This window comes from Zootoca vivipara, chromosome 9, assembly GCF_965207765.1.
Source record: "Zootoca vivipara chromosome 9, rZooViv2.hap1.1, whole genome shotgun sequence".
In the NCBI taxonomy this organism is placed as follows: Eukaryota; Metazoa; Chordata; class Lepidosauria; order Squamata; family Lacertidae; genus Zootoca; species Zootoca vivipara.
Genome location: NC_142592.1, coordinates 34,444,955 through 34,464,029, shown reverse-complemented (window position 1 = coordinate 34,464,029; position 19,075 = coordinate 34,444,955). Strand labels below are relative to the sequence as shown.

At 41.0% G+C, this 19,075-nt stretch overlaps 1 protein-coding gene across 8 annotated transcripts in view; it reads left to right on the top strand.

Annotated features, from left to right (window-relative positions):
- Positions 1 to 19,075, top strand: part of MGAT4C (MGAT4 family member C) — a 314,043-nt gene that overhangs the window by 67,503 nt on the left and 227,465 nt on the right. For 5 of the 8 annotated variants that reach the window (XM_088651816.1, XM_088651813.1, XM_088651817.1 and 2 more), the window contains one exon: positions 11,613 to 11,708. In XM_088651816.1, the coding sequence (XP_088507942.1) occupies positions 11,682 to 11,708 (27 nt within the window). In that variant the 5' untranslated portion in view covers positions 11,613 to 11,681. Of the gene's footprint in view, positions 1 to 11,612; positions 11,750 to 19,075 lie in introns of those variants that run through there. The other 3 variants (XM_088651821.1, XM_088651812.1, XM_088651814.1) reach the window with 1 other exon arrangement.

Sequence of the window (19,075 nt, the reverse complement as noted above, 5' to 3'; positions counted from 1 at the left end):
ACCACCCGTCCACGACGACGACAGGAATGCTTCCCTTCATTCTGTCTTCTTCTTCTTGTCCCCTTCATTTTTGACTTAGTGCAGAACCCCTAGAATGAGAGGGCTTGTCTTTTAGAGTACGTTAATGAATAGTAAAGAGAAGTCACTCATCCCACAAACCTCAGAGGACTTAATACTATCGCTAAATCCTCTGGAAGCACGATAGCACTCCACATGAAAGAATTCTGAGAGCTCCCTTGTGCACACTAGAAAGTACAGTGGTATTAAATCAGTGTCTCTTCTCTAAGTATCATTAAAGTCTGAAGTTTTTGCTGGCATTTGAACTTTTCTGGAAATTAGGTCTTTTGGGGACTTCCCCACAGCCTGAGCTAATATGAGAGAAACAAATAGCAGGGACTAATATTATTAATCAAATACATTGATGTAATGAATAGAAAACCCTGCGGAGTGTAGCTCACCCAGAGCTGGAGTATTAGCATGGCTGAGAGATCCTCCTTGTTCTGTCAAGTGAATGAAGTGATAATAAGGCTCTCAAGTTTGTTGAAACAGAGTAAATCAGAGATTGGGGAAACAATCAAACAGAAGCTTAGTATCATAGAATCATATAGTTGGAAGAGACCACAAGGGCCATCCAGCCCAACCCCTTGCCAAGAAGGAAACACCATCAAAGCATTCTTGACATATGCCTGTCAAGCCCCTGCTTAAAGACCTCCAAAGAAGGAGACTCCACCACACTCCTTGGTAGCAAATTCTACTGCCGAACAACTCTTACTGTCAGGAAGTTCTTCCTAATGTTTAGGTGGAATCTTCTTTCTTGTAGTTTGAATCCATTGCTCCGTGTCCGCTTCTGTGGAGCAGCAGAAAACAACCTTTCTCCCTCCTCTATATGACATCCTTTTATATATTTGAACATGGCTATCCTATCACCCCTTAACCTTCTCTTCTCCAGGCTAAACATACCCAGCTCCCTAAGCTGTTCCTCATAAGGCATCGTTTCCAGGCCTTTGACCATTTTGGTTGCCCTCTTCTGGACACGCTCCAGCTTGTCAGTACCCTTCTTGAACTGTGGTGCCCAGAACTGGACACAGTACTCCAGGTGAGGTCTGACCAGAGCAGAATACAGTGGTACTATTACTTCCCTTGATCTAGAGGCTATACTCCTATTGATGCAGCCCAGAATTGCATTGGCTTTTTTAGCTGCTGCATCACACTGTTGACTCATGTCAAGTTTGTGGTCTACCAAGACTCCTAGATCCTTTTCACAAGCCAGGTGTCTCCCATCCTGCATTTGTGCCTTTCATTTTTTTTGCCCAAGTGGAGTACCTTACATTTCTCCTTGTTAAAATTCATCTTGTTTGCTTTGGCCCAGTTGTCTAATCTATTAAGGTCATTTTGAAGTGTGATCCTGTCCTCTGGAGTATTAGCCACCCCTCCCAATTTGGTGTCATCTGCAAACTTCCTCAGGATGCCTTCAAGCCCATCATCCAAGTCATTGATAAAGATGTTAAATAAGACTGGGCCCAAGACAGAACCCTGTGGCACCCCACTAGTCACTACTCTCCAGGATGAGGAGGAGCCATTGATGAGCACCCTTTGGGTTCGGTCAGTCAGCCAGTTACAAATCCACTGAATGGTAGCATTGTTTAGCCCACATTTTACCAGCTTGATACCTCTCTTTTCTTTGATAGGGCTAGTACTTCAGGCTAGCAGTTTAAATGGGACAATGTTTTTACAAGATTGCTTGAGGTTTAAACGGTAACCTTTTTTGGCAATATTGTATTTTGCATGGCTCATGATCTGTTGTACACGCTCGATATGTTTTACAAGTTGAATCCATGCAACCAGAAACAAGTTCAATCGAGCTTACCCCCAGGAAACAATGCAGAGGGTGGTAGTCATAATGATTCTAATAAATTGGTGTGTGTGTGTGTGTGTGTGTGTGTGTGTGTGTAAGAGAGAGAGAGAGTACACACAGAGTCCTTTAAAACCATTTGCTTTTGTCTACAATAGACTAACACAGCTCCTCACCCATGTGCATTCATTTGTTTTTATCTGACTATTGGCAGCTTTTCAGTTCGACTGTACTAGTCGTGTTGGCCCAGGGAATGTTGGACCTGCCAATGTGGATGCAAGAAGAAAAGGGTAGAGACATACCACTTTCCTTGGAAGAGCATCCATTGGGGTCTAAACTTGAGGAGGAATCCCATGGGTGCCCAATGATTAAAAAAAGCAGCAGTGTTTTAAATAACATTGGGGGGAAATGTCACACAAACACACAGAGAGCAGAGCTATAAGCAACAGGCACAGCAATATTTGCTTTAAAATATGGCTATTGCCATAGTTTAATGGCCATCCGAACTAAGAAATGAATAAAATCTACAGTGTTGTGCATAAATAAATGATACATCACACTTATGTATAATATTTTCAGTGCTGCATTACTCCCCAGGACATTAATACTAAGAAAGCATGGCAACATACAAAGCAGGAATTTGTTTTCTGCTTGTAGATCTTATTAAAGCATCACTCTTACCACAGTGCATCAGAATATTTTTCCTTCATTCATTCAAAATCTCGAGTGACTTGTCCAGTACATAACTTTTTTCCCCTTCCCTAAAAATAAAGACAACGTCAATGGTAATTGGTAAACAGTTGGATCTGTTTACATTGGTGAGGTTTGTGTCATCAGATGTTTTTGAAGGTCAATTTAGCTGAGGATAGCTCAGATTATAATTTCATGGGATGTGCTTTTTTGAGGTGAGCAAGTGTGAGAGTGCAGGGAGGAAAGGGGAGAGAACTCAGTCCATATGTGCGTATTCTGTTTTAAAGTGTTGTGGCTAGCCCAGCTGGAGACAACGAAAGACAGAAACAGTCCAAAGTGGAAATCACATATTCAAAGCATAAACACATCCATGGGCCCATCTGTGTGACTCTCTCTCAAGTTATTAATGTTGGCTTTATTTCCCCCAAGCTCATCCATATGAATTATAAAATTTACATATTGCTGCAGGATAAATTTAGGTCACAGTCTTTGTAGTCATGTTGGTCCCACAGAATGCAGGCACAGAGCTAGTGAGATTTTACCTTTTAATTGGACTAAGATGTTTTCAAACTTCAAGGAAGTAGGCTTCGTGTGGAAAGTAAAATGACATATAATTAAGTGCACACTTAAGATGTATCAGTTTAACTCTTTGGTCAGTTGAATGAAAAAGAAGAAGATGGCTCTCTGGGATTACATAACATATCTGCGTTGAAAGGATCAGCATCAGGCTCATGAACAGGGCACTTTGACCAGAGAATGATAAGATGTACCAGTCTGACAGATAAGTCTAGCAGAGAATAGAATAGAATAGAATAGAATACTTTATTGTCATTGTACATAGTACAATGAAATTGAATGCCATCCCATAAAAAACAAAATATAAACACAATTACACACATACACATACATACATACCCATCACAACTCCCCAGGATCATACTATTTAGTTACAGCATTTAAGATGGTTATAGCTCTTGGATAGAAACTGGTTTTTTTAATCCATTCATTCTTGATTTAATTGTTCTGTATCTCTTGCCTGAAGGCAATGGTGCAAAAAGACTATATCCAGGATGAGATGAATCTTGTAAAATATTATTTGTTTTTTTTAAGGCAACGGGAGTTGTATAGTTCTTCCAGGGATGGGAGAGGATGACCAATAATATTTTGGGCTGTGGTTATTACCTTCCGGAGCACTTTCCTATCCATGACTGTGCAGCTGGAAAACCAAGCACAGATGCAGTATGTAAGAATGCTCTCTATGGAGCCTTGGTAGAAGGACACCAGCAGTCTCTCACTCAGCTTGTTCTTTTTTTAAAGTCTGAGGAATTATATTCTCTGCTGGGCCTTCTTCACCAGAGCAATTGTATTCGTGCTCCAGGTCATACTCTGCTTGATGGTAACACCCAAAAACTTAAATACAGCCACCCTCTCCACCCGGTCCCCGCCAATATACAGGGGCTGAATGTCCGCCTTTTTCTTCCTGTAGTCCTGTAGAATGCATAATAATTAAAAAACTGGACCCAAACATTTTAACTTCCTATAGTACAAACTCAATCTAATTTGGATCCACTCTGTGTCTTTCAGATTCAGTTTGTTTTTGAGGTCTGAATCAGATCTGCTAAACGGATTAAGTACGATGAGTTGTAAGCAGATCAATCCAGATTTTTTTTTTTTATGGGGCACCCTTAAATATGATTTTTTTAAAAATCAAGAGAAACTTTCTCTGATTTTTTGATTTTTTGCTATAACTGAATGAAATTTGCAGACATAGTTGCCCCTTCTGGGGAGATGCAACCTTAAAATGAGAGGGGCTGTGGTTCGCCTGCATGTACTGTACAGGCTTTACCATCAAAAATAGAAATCATGTTTCCTCTCATATGCTCCCAGCCTGCAGCAATCAGTTCGAAAATTGGAAATGTGTAGGATGGACAGAATTGGAATCATACAGAGTAGATCCTAAACAGACCAGGCTGCTTCCAAATGTTGCAAGTACATATATAAGGAAAATCTTGTTGTTGCTGCTTTGAACTGAGCTCTCCTAAAAGTTTGCAAACTGGTAGCCAAACTAGTAACCAAATGAATGCAAACTGAGGAAGGCGCCAAGGAAAAGGTGGGTGGAGCCAGTAGAATGAAGACAAATTGATTGTAGTGTTGATTTTATTTGTTAAGAATCAGAAAGCAGTTGGCGTGAATGCCAATAATCCACTGCTCTTTGGAACACCTTGCGTTCCTAGGCAGAACTTGCAGAAAAACACAACCATTTGAAAAACAAAAGACTGCTAGTTATTACAAATTACTTTAATTATGGCCTAGGAAAATAATTCAATGTGATTAAACCTAGACCTGCTTCATGAGAGAAAAGCAATGACAAACCTAGACAGCATCTTATAAAGCAGAGACATCACCTTGCCGACAAAGGTCTGTATAGTTAAAGCTATGGTTTTCCCAGTAGTGATGTATGGAAGTGAGAGCTGGACCATAAAGAAGGCTGATCGCCGAAGAATTGGTGCTTTTAAATTATGGTGCTGGAGGAGACTCTTGAGAGTCCCATGGACTGCAAGAAGATCAAACCTATCCATTCTGAAGGAAATCAGCCCTGAGTGCTCACTGGAAGGACAGATCCTGAAGCTGAGGCGCCAATACTTTGGCCACCTCATGAGAAGAGAAGACTCCCTGGAAAAGACCCTGATGCTGGGAAAGATGGAGGGCACAAGGAGAAGGGGACGACAGAGGACAAGGTGGTTGGACAGTGTTCTTGAAGCTACCAACATGAGTCTGACCAAACTGCGGGAGGCAGTGGAAGACAGTTGTGCCTGGCATGTTCTGGTCCATGGGATCACGAAGAGTCGGACACGACTAAACAACAACAACAAACCTAGACCTGTCAATCATGAAATCAAGGTTCTCTCCACTCCTCTTGACTTGAGTTCAGGGCAACTTCCCTAGTTAGCTTGGTTTCATTTCAACAACCACCACAACCACAACAGCAATAAAGCAACAGCAGCAGTAACAATAGAGTGGTTGCTTTATTTTAAGTGCCAACACATTTTGTGTGGATTCCCAAGTTTACAGAGCTCCTCTTGACTTTAAGGATTCCATGAAATAGCTTGATAAACTTTGATAACAATGCAATCTGACTTTGACTTGTGAAAACCTCACCTGAATCACCCCTATTCACTTTGTAATTTGGGCCAATGTGCACATCTAGTAAAGTCCATTACACTCATAGAGTGTAGTGGCGTTTGCGGACGAGCCTGAGAGAAATCAGGGAGGGGGTGGGCTGTGAGTTAGGATGAGTCACGGGGCGTGCCTAGAGTTTGATTGACAGCCACTTCTAATTTAACGATCACGTTCCTTTCAGTTTCCCATTCTTTTGAAAAGCTTGCGAATCCCCACCCGCCCTCTGCTGCATTTAGGCTTTAGCTGGCACTGCTTGCCCAACTAGCGGGGGTGGCCTGTATTCAGGGGCCCAGTAGGAATTTTGCCACTTGGCTGATTGGGTGTTGCCATGTGGTTTTTGCCTACTGTCAAGCAATTGTCACAACTTGTTAGGTTCGCCGTTAGGCTTTGGTTAAATTGGTATAGGAGGGGCATGGTTTAAAATGCCTACCCCCCTTACTTGCTCCTTATAGTATTCTCTTAAAGGAATCCTGGGGCTCAGGGACTCTAGTCCATCATCCTGCCATAGGCAAGGATGGTGTGTCCATTACAGAGCCGAGCCTTGGGGAACACTCCTTGGGGGAAGGAGAGTGCAGTGAACCGTACCTCCAATCCCTTGGGGTGTTTACTTGACTTACCAACCCCTAGGTAAGTCGGAGCTGGTCCTGACCCAAATGGTCAGATGGAATTGGTCCTGCCCAACGGGGCAGATGGTATGGTCCTGACCCAATGGTCAGATGGAAATGGTCCTGTCCCTTAGAGTGGACAAAAGGATTAACCAAAGCCTAAGCCAACACTCAGAATTAAATTGTATTTTAAATAAAGTTGTGGCCAAAATAATGCCCAAAAACCAAACCTAAAATATTGTGTCAGTTGTGAGTTATTGGGATTTCTTGGGGGCTTTGTCATGCAAATCCTGACCTGCTGGGTTTCATAAACACACAAAACATTTGTTTGCTGCAGGTAGATACTGCTTTGCTGGTTGCTGTTGAAATGCAAGAAAAATCTGGAATAAAGTCCCTAAAATGGTTGAATGGCATCTTGTATATCTCATTCTGGCAACTCTGCAACCAAGCTAGTGCCAAATGTGCTTTCCTTTGGACCACATCAGTGAGGCTGAGAGGGAGGTCATATTGTCTGGACAGCCTATAGCAGGCTTGCACCCTAGAAAGGTCACTTTGGAGCAGCTAACTCAGTAAAAAGAATGTGGGAGCCAGCAGTTACAAGTTACCAGTCTCTGCAGCCGCAGCGAGTGCTATGATTTTCCAGCAGTTTGACTTCACCCCACGAGGCACACTCCATTGTCTCTTGAGACAGATGGATGCCAACAATAAGTGCAAAAGCATTCTAGCAGTTGAATAAATAAATAAGGGCTCAGAGTTACTTGTGCTTGAATAGAAGAACGGGAAATGTCAGGTGTGAGCTGCATTCATTTCTTGCAAGAGGAATGAGTGAAAACACATTTCCTTTTAGACAAAGCACCTCCTACCTGCTCTTTCCAATATATCTATAAACTTACCAGCTGAATCTTCCCCTGTCGGATACAGTTTTCAGTTTTCAGTATATGGGTATAGTGCAGGTACACAGAGAGGTAAACCAGAGAGATTTCTCCCTGCCAAAATTCATTACGACACCAGTTTGTTTGTTTTATTCTTCCACTTGTGCAAGTGGTGAGGAGGCTTGTAAAAACAGTGGGATCAGCTTTTGAGAACAGGAATGGTATTTAGCTTGATACTGCCCTGGAAGAAACAGATTTGTAGCTCAGAGGTGCTCCTGAATCAAACACGGCCTTTGTAGGCTCAGGTAGTCTCAGAGGCTGAGTGCCCATTCCCGGCTATGGCTGGTTCACCAGCTATGATCCCTGGACACTGATGACTTGGCCACTGTACTCCATACTGTGGTGAGTTGCTTATTGGACTGCTGGAATGTGCTCTATGTGGGGCTACCTTTGAAGACTATTCAGAAAGATCAACTGGTTCAAAAAGTTGCAGCTACTTTTTATTTACCAGGATTATGTTTAGAGTTTATATAAGCCTTTTATAAAAGAAGCTTCACTGCTTGCCAGTTTGTTTCCAGGACTAACTGAACCTGCTCACATTAGCATACATTACCCTCCAACATTTTTCTGATGAAAATAGGGATATCCCATTCCATAATGATAATTTTACTATTTATACCCCACACATCTTACTGGGTTGCACAGCCACTCTGGGCAGCTTCCAACATATATAAAAGCATAATGAAACATTAAACATTTTTTTTTTAAAAAAACCTTCCCTATACAGACAGCTTGGGGATCAGATAACTCCATACCCTCCAAAATTTATCCAATAAAAATAGGGACATCCTAAGGAAAAGCAGGGCATTCTGGGATTAAATCAGAAACTGGGACAGCTTATCTAAATCAGGGATGTCCCTGGAAAATAGGGGCACCTGGAGGGTCTGCATTAGTATTTTGAAGGCCTAAATGACTTAGGCCCCAAATGTTTGAAAGACTGCTAACCTTCTCAGATGTTATGATCTACTGAGGGGGCTCTCTTGATAGTTCCATGACCCTCAGAAATGTGCAGCATGGCAGCCCAGGAGAGAGCTTTATCTGTGGCACCCCCTAAATTGTGGATCACCCTCCCCACAGAGATGTGTCTAACTTTTCCTGTGTGCATTATCCTTCATATGAAGGCACACGTCTTTACGTTGACCTTTGACACCTACTGTATTTTGTTTTGTGGGACTCATCTCTTTTGCCGAATATTGTCCTGTTCCAATTCCAAGTGAAATTACTTGTTTCGCCTCATAATTATGATGGTTTTATTGGTTTTTATAAAGTCCCTTCCGGCATAGCAGGAGGGGAGGTTGCGGGCACCCACGAGCCCTTCACGCGCTGGGGGGGGGTGTAAATGGCTGCCATCCCCCCAGCCATTGGCTGTGCCCCAGGTGCGGCGCTCCCCAGCGCATCCAATCCGGACGTCCCGGGGGGGGGGGCTGGCTTAAGTGAGCGCGCGGCCGGGGCTCAGTCTCTTGGTTCCTGAATATGCACAAAGATGCATGCTCAACATTCATGTGTACAAACAATGAATTAACTCATAATTAAACTTGGTTAGAATTACAAGAATATTTCAGTTCACTAGAGAGACACCAAAGCTCTGTATTCATCTGGACATCAGATTCGTCCTTGAGACTGACCAGTTACAAGTTTGGGTTGCTTCATTAATAAAAAGCAGTGTTCCCAATCAGGTGTATAGAGCCTAAACAGGAGTTGGAAGTGGTAGCTGCTGGCATTATTCCTGTTCCACTTTCTATATGCATTTATTTACCTCAAAGCGTCTTTGTAATATACGTGTTGGAAGTATTCAAGCAGGGCACACTGGGACAAAAATTACTTCCACAATATGCAGCAAAGGGCTGATCTTGCCTCAAATCCCCAAAAGCAAAAGAGCAGTTTCTTACTGCCCCTCAGAGTGCTTCTAACCCAGCAATACTTTCCTGTTTTGTCCATCCTTGTATTTGCATCCCAAACTACCAAATTTCTTTGCTACTACCTATCTTGTGAAAGGACAGAAAGAACAGTAACTGACTACCAAGGAGTCTTTCACGTTCCTGGGAAATTGTATCATGAACATTAAGAAAATGTACAATTGAACCATTTATGCCAGAAGGAAGGAATCTAAATATCTGGCACATTGTTGTGTGTGCACCAAATATAATTTGTTTTGCTCATGATGCATTTCTGTTTGCTTAAAAATGAAAGTGTAACATTTGTTTTCCTGGACATACATGATATTAAAAACAATGAAAGAACTACAACTCTCTCTGAAATTATTATTTGCAATGCAAGGCTATTCAGATCCCAAACGTATCCGCAATTTGAAGTCTCTTGGCAGTGTTAAGTTTTTCTTCGGCACAGATGCGTATGCATAATTAGTGACTTTTTCCTCTCTCTTTTACATTGATGACATGAATATTTATTCACTGGTTGTTGTTTTCTAAGTTGAGGAAATGTTGACTGGGCAATGTTAATAATTAGTCAATATGTCCATACATTTTTTAAACAGGTGGTTGGCAATCGGCCTCCAAATGGTCACTAATTTCATTAACAGTTGCATTATATATTATTTGTGCAGACTGAAGTGGAAATGTGGATATGGGGGGCAGGGAGAGAAACCAAAATTGCCATATTTGCCCAAGCCTAGTTGCAAGCTACTGCATGCAAACCTCTCACCACATCAAGCAATCTCACTGATTGTGGAGAAAAGTGTAGTTTATTCTGGTTTATGGAATCTTCTGTGATAAAGTGGTGTGGTGAGTCATTTCTGCTCAGCAGCCTCCGCTAGTTGCCCTTGCAATCATCCTTACAATCATCTAATGGCCATAATATCCATCTGTCTGTTTGTCTATCTATCTAGGCTTGAACTTCACTGCATCTCTTACCAAGAGGTCACTGTCAAACACTAAGAATGCTTTTCTTCCTCACATGCTTTAACAATCCTCAAGATTGGAGTCAGGTTTCCAGTGACAGCTGGGGACATGTCAACACTTGCAGCATGGCAGATGGTTGGATTGTGTGTCAAGCAAACCTTCAGCAAATGCTTATGACAGCCACAAAGTCTCTCCACCCCCACCCCCTTTGCATACAGCATATAGAAGGGTAGAAAGAACCATATGAGGGCGAAAGCAACAAAGCACATAATGAAATTATTGCTATTTTATGTGACTATAAATGCAGACGTTGTTCTTGCCTTGTGAAAAAGCTCTAATTTTCCATGATTACTTCGATTAGCAGCATTCACAACTAAGTACTGAATTAAGCAGCTATAAAAGGTTCCATAATGAAGCAGGAGGGCAAACAACAATTATTGAGTCAGGCCATTTTGCTGCTCAATGCTGCCTAGTTCCCCACACTTTAGCATAACTGGAGGTGTGGTCATTTTCCTATATCATGGGTGGGCGAACTAAGGTCTGGGGGCCAGATCTGGCCCAATTGCCTTCTAAATCTGGTCCATGGACGGTCTGGGAATCAGAGTGTTTTACATGAGTAGAATGTGTCCTTTTATTTAAAATGCATCTCTGGTTTTTTTTTGGGGGGGGCATAGGAATCCATTCATTCCCCCCAAAAGATATAGTCCAGCCCCCCACAAAGTCTGAGGGACAGTGGACCAACCCCCTGCTTAAAAGATTTGCTGACCCCTGTCCTATACTGATGGACAAGATGCCAGTTGTGAGTTGTGTCACACTGTCAGGGCTAACTTTATTCTATTAGCCCATTTCACTTCCTTCACTAAAATGCATAGTGATGCTGCCTAATATTTCAAGAAAGTGCCGGATTGACAACGCAGGATTGTCAGGAGCCGGAGTCAGGAGTAAGTCAGCAATAAAACACTCAGTGTCTGTGAGTGTAGGAGGGGGAGATTCCCTGGTGTCTTCAGCAGCCTGCCTCCACTCAGCCCCTTGATCCCCCTATTCTGCCTCTGAGTCAGAACTGTGCTCCTCCACAGTCTCTTCCTGCTCACGAAACCCAGTTGCCTCTTCAGCTTCTGACACCTCCTCCTTCCCATCTTCTGCCTCTGACCACTCATTGTAGTCCCACAACCAATCCACCGGCTCTGAGCCTTCTTCCCCTGGGTGTTCCCTTGGGGGTTCCTAAGCTGGTGCCTCTCATCACTCTGCTGCATCCATCTCTGCCTAATGATAAGGCTGACTCAGCTGCTCTAGAGGGTTGGAGGATGTTGTGAAACAATGTGGGAGTTTGCTTGGCTAAAAATGGTCCCCACCCTACTTTCATTCATGAAAGTCCGCAGTGAACTCTTATTGATCGTAGATAGGGAGCGTTGGATCCAACCCATAATAAATGAAATAGTAATAGTGGCAATAAGTTGAAGAGATATATATTATGATTTTTTTTCTTTCTCTCCAGACTTCAAGAAAACTGTGGAGGCTTGGAATCCTAAATGCAACATTGGTATGGAGTTTTAGCTCTACCACCATGGTTGAAAACAGCAAGAGCAAAAAAGTAAGATACTAAATAAACACCAGCCAACACGAACAATTAGGGTATGTTATGATAAATAAATGAAATAACTGTAAACTAAAGTATTTTTAAAAAGTGACATATTCTGAAAACTAAATGCATGTGGTCAAGGAGTATGGTAGCTTTGGGGGAAAAAATATAGGCAAGTACACACATTTTCATCTTTGGGAAATTATTTGTCAGGCGGGTGGAAAGAGAATGAAGTTATCCAACTGATTCCATGTGACCTGAACAGCAAAGTAGAAAAGTTGATGATGGTGCAGTCATATGATGGAAAGAGATCTGAAATATGGTTGTGAAGAGTGTATAATGCCTAATATTCAGATGGCACTTGGTTGTAAGGAACTGTTTGAGGCAACAAATAAAACTGAGGAAAAGGATACATTGAATAGTTAGTTTTGGGAGCTGGGTACTTGAGCATCTGGATCAGAGTCTATAATGCAAGATAGCCAATGTGGTGTCCTTCAAGTGTTGTTGGAAAACTCTCATCATCCCTTGCCATTAGCCATGCTGACTGGAGCTAATGGGAACCACAGTAGGGCATTTCCTGTTGGCTACTCCTCCTATTTTCTTTTCTGGGTTTAAATTAGTTGATTGACAAGGTTCTTCTTGCCTCCAAAAGCACAAGGAATTCTGTGCACTTACAAGGGGATTTCAGAGCACATAATGGATACCCACAAATTCACTCATTTAATTTGACTGAGCTGATTGAAACCAAACTATTATAAATGTAACTTTTTTACGTTTCTTTGCTGCATTCATGACCCAATAATAATACATCATAAAATAATTATAAAGGGAATCCAAACTGGAATACATCACTTCTCTCTCTAAGTGGAAACTGGTTGACTGACACTCGGATTATAAAAGTTGTTTGAAGGTGTCACAACTGCATTTGGATTTTTAAAAAATTATTGCACTTTTGTAACACTGTTGAAAAAGTGCTAAATCTCCAATTAAATGGGCTTATGGCAGGAAATCAGATTCTTATCTGAGTTCTAATATATCACTGCTAGTAAAAAAATATTGATACCTGTAACTATGTAACACTGCAGTCTCAAGAGAGAAATATATGCAAAATTAAAATGTGCAACATATTTTATTTGATTTACTATGAATTCTCCCATGTATTTCCAGGTGGCAAAAACTGGCATTCTTGAGGTTTTCCAGGAATAAACCCTTTATGTCTGATTAAAATGCAGATGAGCTTCATAAACCACAGTAATTTGAAGGGACTGATTTACTGATGCAGTCGCCTTCCATCTGCTTCAGGTGTGAAACTGGAAAGAATTTGTTACAATAAACTAAAATTAATTTGGATTTAGAATCCATTTCCTTAAGATGAACATCTTACACTGAACATTCCACTAACCCTAAACTTATTGTGCTGCTAATACTAAAGTTAGAGATTTTGTAATGTGCCTTTCATGTTGTTGCCATGTTCATGGTAGGATCTTGGTGCATCATCATATTACATATTCTGGATCAATTAATGCAGAGATATAGAATCTGAGACCCTCCCAGTGTTGTCTGAGATGCCCATCGACTCCAACTGGCAGGGCCAGTTGAGCAGAGATGATGGAAACTGAAGTCCAAGAACATCTGCAGACCCACAGGTTCCTCATTCCTAATCTAATCCATTTCTTCTGGGTGGATCATGAGTTCAGCCTTCCAATATGGGAGAGAAGTGCAAGATAGCAGCAACTCTAAATCAACCACTCAATCAGAAGAGCAGGTAGTGTTGGACCAGAGTAACAGTGTGGGACCTTGAACAGCTTCAAGCTGACAAGGTCTGGAACCCACCCAATTGAACCTTTTTTCAGACCATCCCCAACCTTGACTACAATCGTTTATTGGAGTTATTAGTCTTTTTTCTAACAAAATGTAACACAAAGCAACTTACAAACAACTACAAAGATTAAAACCAGTGTAAAACCCAAACAAAATAAAAAAAATACATCTAACACAGTCCACCCACTGAAAAGAGACCACAAATACCTAAAGCTCTTCAAATTAAATGCTGAAAGCCTCAGTAAAAAAAGAAGTGTTTTTTCCTGGCACCTGAACGAAGATAGTGATGATTCCAGATGTGCCTCCTTGAGGAGATAATTCTATAAGTGGGGAGCCACCATTGAAAAGGCCTGATGTCATCACCCTCTGAAACTCAGGTGATGAATGGGCTTAGTTTATGTGGGGAGAGGTGGTTCTTGGGGTATATTGACTGCCTATCCCAAGATACTCTGTGATGGATAAAAATGTTTGAAGAATAATATTTGTGTCTAGAGACCATTGCACTACATAGTTTTGCCTAAATTGGTGCATTGTTGTTATGAGATGGTGTATGAGATGGCGTATCATAGAACAGAGCTATGAATCAGGAGGTTCCTGGTTCATATATTGCCTCTCTCATGAACTCTCTTAAGATCATATTCACACCATACATTTAAAGCACTATACCACTTGAAACGGTCATGGCTTCTCCCAAATAATTCTAGGAACTGTTGATTGTTAAGGGTGCCCTGTCTTGGAGATGCTGATATTTCTAGTGGTGAATTTGCTTAATGCAAGAGGGTTCTGTTAGCATAAATTGGGGCACCACATTTTAGCCAGTGATTCTCAGGAATGGCTGAGAAGACAAAGGGTTTAAGTGAGGAGGTATGGCAGCAGCAATTTGAGGCCCGAGTTTTACAAGTGAAAGCGGTTTCTGAAAAGGCAAAGCCAGCACTGGATACAACCATAATAAGGACAGAAATAAAATAAATGTGGGGAATAATCAGTGTCTCATTGAGGATCACTTAAAATGACCAAGTTTAACAGATTTGCTGAGGCAAAATTACTAGCAGGCAGAGATCAAAAAGAAGATTGCAGGAGTCAAGAGGATCAGTAAGTGCAGGGCCGTCTCAAGCATGTCGGGCGCCCTGGCGCTGTGGTGCGGAGATCGCTCCGGCGCCCCCGCCCTGGTGGGCGGGCACAGCGCGCAGCATGGCACCCCCCTGCCAGCCCCACGCCACCCAGCCTACCCCTAGAGCCAGCCCTGAGTAAGTGTATTTTTAAAAAAGTCTTGGAACATGTGTGTAGAGCAAAGGTAAAGGTAAAGCAGTTTTAAACCATACCATGCACTCCTGCTTTACCAATTGTATGCAAGTTGGATTGATGAACATAAAAGGCCAATTTCCCACTTAAATAAGTAGCAGAATAGTCATTTTGTAATTTTCCCTTTTGAGGTAGAGAAGCATGAGAGAGATCTTCCTGTTTCACCTATTGCTTTGAAAGTAAAACATTCAGCTCGTTCCACGTAAAGCTAAACAGAGCTGGCTTTGAAAGCGGGTGTGGGATTAGCAGAGGTGTTGACGTTGAGAAATTAAGTTCAGTTACTCAACGGCAGGGAACTTTGCTCAATGAAGGGAGAAAAAAAGCACTGCTCAGCTTGCAAACAGCCATATTACCTTTTCAAATGGGTGGCTGCCAGCAATAGCTTTCTTTATTACCTTTCTTATTGAGGAAAGCCATTGAATATTTCATTCACTCTCTCTTCTGTTGATGTTTTGATAGCTTGAATGCTGCTGTATGGCGAACTCATTTCCTGGGAATGTATATTTGTAACAAAGGTCTGATAGGTACATAATCCACTGGGTTCTTCATTCTCTCCTCTCAAGAGTTTCTCATTGCTTTGCTTAAGGTTATAACTTGAGCTCAGATTGCTGCTGTTGGCATCCATCTGTCTCAAGAGAAAATGAAGTGCATCTTTGGGGATGAAGTCAAGTTGTATAGAGTCCTCTCTGGGGCACAAGTCTGGGCAATGTATATGGAGGTCCTGGGCTGCCCAGATGGCAAGGCCCCCCTCTCGGCCTCACTGATGTGATCCACAGGTAGGCAAAGCAATACATTTGGCACCAGGTTGTCTGCAGGAGTTGCCAGAAGGAGGTGCAACGGCACTATCTACTCTGGATTCTACTCTGAAATTGTGTAGGGTTTACTCCTTAACCTTTTCTTCTCCCAAAGATGTCCCACAAGGCAGCTCAGGTATATAGCAGAATATATGCAAAGACATTTTCTTGCAGGCAGTTATGCATAAATACACAAAATGTTTTATTGTTGGTATATAATACGTTTGAAGAAAGGCAATAGCATGACCAATAGTAGTGAAGGAGAAGAATTAAGAAATAGTAAAATTAGTGGTATAAAACTGGTGGGGAAGCAAATAAGAACTCTTGAATATTTCTTTTGCCCTTTCATATTATAGTAAACGCTAGAGATGCACATGGGCCCAAAGTTTTTCCTTTTATTTGTACCTGTGGTTTTCTTTCAAAGAAAAATCCAAATCACCCTTGGATTCAAAGAATGGATGCAGCTGCAATTGTATCTCCTGATGTCAAAAAAAGAATTTGATAATATTTCTCAGCAATTTATTTTTGTTATTGGGGGTAGGATATTTCTTCAGGATCTTCTTCATAATCATAAGAATAACAAACAAATGTGTAGGCCTCTTCTTAACTTAAAGCCATTGAAGTGGTTTACATATTAAACGGAATAAAACATAGAAGCGCAAGCTCTAAGGTTGATTAAAATCAATTTAACAAACTCTAAATTGGTAAAACCATCCCTACAAATTCCAAATACTACAAACCAATTTCATCAGATGTAAAATGGGTAAAAGTACCTGTCGCTGGAGAGTATATAATCAGGAGATATCTATTGCCTTGCTGTCATGCTTGTGGACTTTGACGGTGGGAGGTAGGATGCTTGAGCACATGGACCATTTGAACTGTTCTTAAGTTCTTATCCTTCATATGAGGTTTTAAAGGCTAGCTTCTTACCACAGATCTTTGGTAATTTCTGAACAGTACTGCACATGTCTTCTCCTTCTTGATATTCCTTTGTGCGTGCAGAAAGGTACACAGGAGAAAAAGCTCACATCATGTTTCAATAAGGCTGTACTCTTGCATCATGTGTACACTGCCCAAGCAGATGACTGATGTTGCAGCTTTGCTCATCACCTGTTTCAATGGATGAAAGCTAAGCATTCCACTAACTGTATCCCAACAGATGACAAGTACTGCCAGTCAATGAAACAATTGTGTGTTCAGTGGAAGAGAACACTGTGTGTAGCAGCCGGCACAGAATTCTCTGTTGACTAAGAGGATCAGTATATCAGCACCATAGATTTCAATGCCATTACCAGAGTAAACTATTATTTATGAGCTTAAGCTGAGGCATTATTTAAAAGGTGCAGTTATCTGCAAGTACTGTATATTTAGTCATTATCCTTGAGAAAATAATTGGATGGAATTTGCAGCTGTACATTCAGTACACAATTAGCCGCAAGATTAATCAAAAGAACACCTATTGTCTAAGTGTGTATTAAGAGATAAATCTTGTTGACATGTAGACTCTTACCCAAAGTGATACATGAAGGATTAAAGGTTCTGTGCATTGGATTTTAAATGGCAACACAACCAATTCCTATTGGAGGAGAGAGGCATGTGTTTATTTAACCTATGTCACCACAAACTTTTTTAAAAAATGCCATTGACAAAAAAAATAAACAGGGGAACTACTTACGCACCAACTTGGAGTGATGTAGAATTCATCTCTCTGCAGAATTCAGTCTGCTTTCTTAAAGCGTTAAGATTTTCCTCCCACAAAGTCTGTTGTCTTCACTGTAACAGTAGGATTCAATGAATATATTAAGCCTTTTAAAAAAAAACTTGTTGGTCTATGGAGGCAGGGAAAGTTTACGTATGAGACCCCAAAGAATGTTCTAAAATATAAGTTTTATCCCACAGATATTTTAACAACCTATTACCCACCATCTGAACAATAAGCTGATATGCAATTCAAGTTGTGGGGTACCTCTTGTAGGAGCAGAATCCATAGTTTAACTATAAGCTATGTGAAGAATAACTTCCTTTTCTCTGTCCTGAATCTTCCATCAATCAGTTTCATCGTATGTCTGTGAATTCTAGTGTTCCAGAGTTCTGGTGTAAAATTCAACCCTGTTATAATTCAGGACTTAGAACTTTGATATATTTTAACAGGAGACTCTAACTGAAGTTAACGGAACTCAAAAATATTTATCTTTTGGCTGGATTGCATCAAATTATTTTAGAAACTCAGATTTTAAGCTGCTTTTGCACAGGTCAGTTTCCTAGCTTTAAATTATATACTTAGCTAAATCCTTCTTGTACCATTTTCTTATGTAAGTGGGCAATTTAATTAAGGCTCCAGTGTGTTGAAATGGTTGGAGTGTTGGGCCAATAAGTATCTGTCAGCCCACACTGCCTCACAGGGTTGTTGTGAGGAGAAAATGAAGAGGAGGAGAAGCCACCCTAAGCTCCTTGGAAGAAAGAGGGAATATAAATGTAATAAATAAATACATTTATACAGATGTGAGATACAATAACAAATTCATCATAAGTTTTGCGTGAGACAGTCCTGTCTTGCATATATAGCTATCGAAGAACACTACAGGCTCTATAGTCTGGATTCATGGGTTAACTTCATAGGAAGGGAAGTTAAGTTTGTTGATCAAAAACAAGGAACGGACTAATTTAGAACTACTATAAAGCACTATCCCATACATTTCTGATCAGAGTCCCATTGAGTTTGGTTGGGGTTACTCCCAGTTATGTGGGTACAGGATTGTAGCCTTAGTAATTTGGAACTACCAGAATAGGAATGAGAAACCTGTGCTTCTCCAGATATTGTTGGACTCCAACTCCCATCATCCCTAGCCATTTGACATGCTGGTTTGAAGTTGTGGAATCCAACAACATCTGGAGGACCACAGGTCTCCCAGCCTTGATTTAAAAGGAAGAATAATACTGAGAAAATGAATTGTTGTAGCATTGTAAACACATTTGAGAGCAGGTATGAAATGAAAGCCCTTCTTGGGGGACAACTTTCCTGATACCATTTTTCTTTGCTTAGCCTAAGGAAGCACAAGAAGCATTGCCTTATGCAAAAATGACGTAAAGAGTATTGCCCTGTAGAATGTTTTCATTCATACTCAAAGCATGTCAGACTTAACAAAGTAAGCTGTTTTCCAAACACACAGCAAGTAATCTAGCAATTCAATAGCATAAAAATAGTTGGATATAAGTGTTTTGACCATGTACATTCAAGAGCAAGTAGAATACATTCTCTTCTAAAATGGGGATCACAGAGGTTACAACTTTACTAAGGCAGCATTAAAGTGATCTAGTTAATACATTTTGTTTCTTGAGGCCTTTAATACTAAGATGTCTTTTATTTGAGAGCTGAAATGGCTAGAGCATGGTGAAATGAGAGTTGATGCATTTCAAGGTCAATATCAGTAGGAAATCTAGCGCTCTCAAGGGAGTCATGCA